This window comes from Malurus melanocephalus, unplaced genomic scaffold, assembly GCF_030028575.1.
Source record: "Malurus melanocephalus ecotype Western Australia unplaced genomic scaffold, MMel_1.1 scaffold_1568, whole genome shotgun sequence".
NCBI classification, from domain to species: Eukaryota; Metazoa; Chordata; class Aves; order Passeriformes; family Maluridae; genus Malurus; species Malurus melanocephalus.
This window is the reverse complement of record NW_026624800.1, coordinates 19,894-22,445: the sequence shown is the minus strand read 5'-3', so window position 1 is coordinate 22,445 and position 2,552 is coordinate 19,894. Positions and strand designations below refer to the sequence as shown.

At 53.1% G+C, this 2,552-nt stretch overlaps 1 protein-coding gene across 1 annotated transcript in view; it reads right to left on the bottom strand.

Annotated features, from left to right (window-relative positions):
• PRCC (proline rich mitotic checkpoint control factor) overlaps positions 1 to 2,552 on the bottom strand; it is a gene marked incomplete at its 3' end in the record, with an annotated part of 6,550 nt that overhangs the window by 1,735 nt on the left and 2,263 nt on the right. The window contains exons 2-3 of the mRNA XM_057388091.1: positions 1,598 to 1,645; positions 638 to 1,216 (exon numbers count right to left, since the gene is read on the bottom strand). Coding sequence (XP_057244074.1) covers positions 638 to 1,216; positions 1,598 to 1,645 — 627 coding nt within the window. The remainder of the gene's footprint in view (positions 1 to 637; positions 1,217 to 1,597; positions 1,646 to 2,552) is intronic.

Sequence of the window (2,552 nt, the reverse complement as noted above, 5' to 3'; positions counted from 1 at the left end):
TGCCCCATGTGCTAGCTAGCTGCCATGGGCTGCATTCCCTGCCCCGTGTCCCAGGTATCTCAGGCTGCATTCCCTGCCCCATGTCCCAGGCATCTCAGGCTGCATTCCCTGCCCCGTGTCCCAGGCATCTCAGGCTGCATTCCCTGCCCCGTGTCCCAGGTATCTCAAGCTGCATTCCCTGCTCGGTGTCCCAGGTAGTTCACAAAGGCTGGATTCCCTGCCCTGTGTCCCAGATAACTCCTATGGACTGGATTCCCTCTCCCATGTCCCAGACAGCTCCCATGGGCTGCATTCCCTACCCCGTGTCCCAAGTATCTCAGGCTGCATTCCCTGCCCCATGTCCCAGGTATCTCAGGCTGCATTCCCTGTCCCATATCCCAGGTAACTCACAAAGGCTGGATTCCCTGCCCTGTGTCCCAGGTAGCTCACAAGGGCTGCATTCCCTGCCCCGTGTCCCAGGTATCTCAGGCTGCATTCCCTGCCCCGTGTCCCAGGCATCTCAGACTGCATTCCCTGCTCCATGCCCCAGGCAGCTCCCATGGGCTGCATTCACAGGAGCAGCCAGTACCTAACTCGAGCCCCTCTCTCAAGTACCTGTCCAGAAGCCCCTCACTTCCCCTCCATCCAGTGAACCCACCTGGTAGTAGCCCCCAGGCTCGCCATAGGCAGGGGGGAACTGGCCATAGGGCTGGCTGCCGTAGTCCTCGCCAGGTTTGGGTGCCCAGCTGTGCTGAGCTCCRCTGGAGCCCGCGCCCGTCTTGAACTCCAGAGGAGCATTAGCGGCCGCGTCCTGGAACTGGGGCTCCGGCTCTGTCCCGGGCGGAGGGTCCTCCGACCCCGCCGTGCCAGGGTACAGGTAGGGCTCGGTGCCCACGGCGCTGGGCTCGCTCCTATCAGACAAGGAGAAGTAGTTCTCTGGCTGCACCTCCTCGTCGCTGTCCTCCTCCTCCTGCGTGATCTGCTTGGTTACCTGCAGCGCCGCRCTCTTGGCCGCGGCTTTGATCGCCGACGGGGACGGAGTCGTGGGCACGGCCGGCTTGGGCACGGGTTTGGCTTTGGAGGAAGAGCTTGGAGCCTTGGCAGGCTTGGGGTCGGAAGCGTTTTCTCCCGTTTTCCTGGAGAATGCGTAGGGCAGGAGTACCCGATTGGTCTCTTTCACTGTCATATTTTTGGGTTGAGGAAGCAAAGCGGACAAGCCAGAGCCCTCGCCGCGTCCCTGGTGAGATCCGTGCAGGACAAATGGATCACAGAAAGAAAAGAGTGAGATCATTCACTTCTGATTTTCTGTCAATTATCCTCCCAGTTCTACCACCACCTGTGGGTTTCCCRCTGCTTGGCCATTCTGAACACAGTGCACAAAATGCCAGGGGGACTTTGAAAGGAAACATRGTATTTGCAAATATCTGCCCAATTGCCAACATTTAAATTGGTGAAATTGCCCAAAAAAGGGACTTGAAAACCCACAGGATTTCAGGAATATCTCTAAAGCCACAAGGTGATCAGAGTGGCTGATTTACACCAGTGGAAGCCCAAGACTGGTCACTATCAAATACTTTTTCCTGTGACAGTTGTTTAATCAAGTGCTCTTGTTATTTACCTGAAGAGTATTTTTCTTCTTTGCTGGTTCATCTTCCTCTGAATCTGACTGAGAGAGAAAACCAGAGCTCAGCACAACCTAAAATGCTAAACTAAAAAAAATTAYGTTAATAAACCCCAGGAAAATAAACCCAAAGGAAGGGAAGAACTCCAGGTACACAGCAACAAGTCAGGGCTCTCTTTCAGAAGAGTAACTGGAGGGAAAGCACAAACCACACAAAGGGTGTGAAGTTCACTGCAGGGATGCAGGGCATTGTTCCAAATAATGCTGGAATTGCTAAATATCCAGTTAAAAAATGAGTGGAAAGGCTGGTTGGCATCAGAAAAGGCCTTAAATATCTCGACAATTTCATGGCTTCTCAAAAGACTTGGGATCGAGGGTTTGTGCCAGTTTACCTCCAAATCCTAAACCAGGGAAAGACAAGGAATGTGCATAAATGAAAGGAGCTGGGAGTGATTGCAAACCCTCAGGTTTGGGAGAGAGGGGACACTGCAGCTGCCCTGGARCACCTCCACAGGATGAACTACAGGGATGGGAGGGATTTTAAGGAGAAAGAGGGAACAACTGAGGATGTCAGTCACAGGCCAAAGGACTTCCAGGAATCCCAAGTGGGAACTGCTTGGACCAGCTCCACTTYAATGTACTTTTTATCCTTTCAACATTCATTTGCTCAACACTGACAACCTGCARAATGTGCAGTCAGAGCCCACACAGAGAAGGGTAAAGCAGGAACAAATTCCTGTTCATTCCAACTGTCTGGAATCACATCCCAGTGCTGCAAGGAGGTGAGTAAGCAAAAAGTGAGGGACTGGGATATCCCTCATCCCTCTGTCCCAAAGGCTGAGTCTCCAGAGCTCCGGAATTTGCCAGACTGGGATGGTTATTGGGAACAGGGTGGTTCAGGAAGGGATGAGGAACCTGGAATTTGCCAGACTGGGATGGTTATTGGGAACAG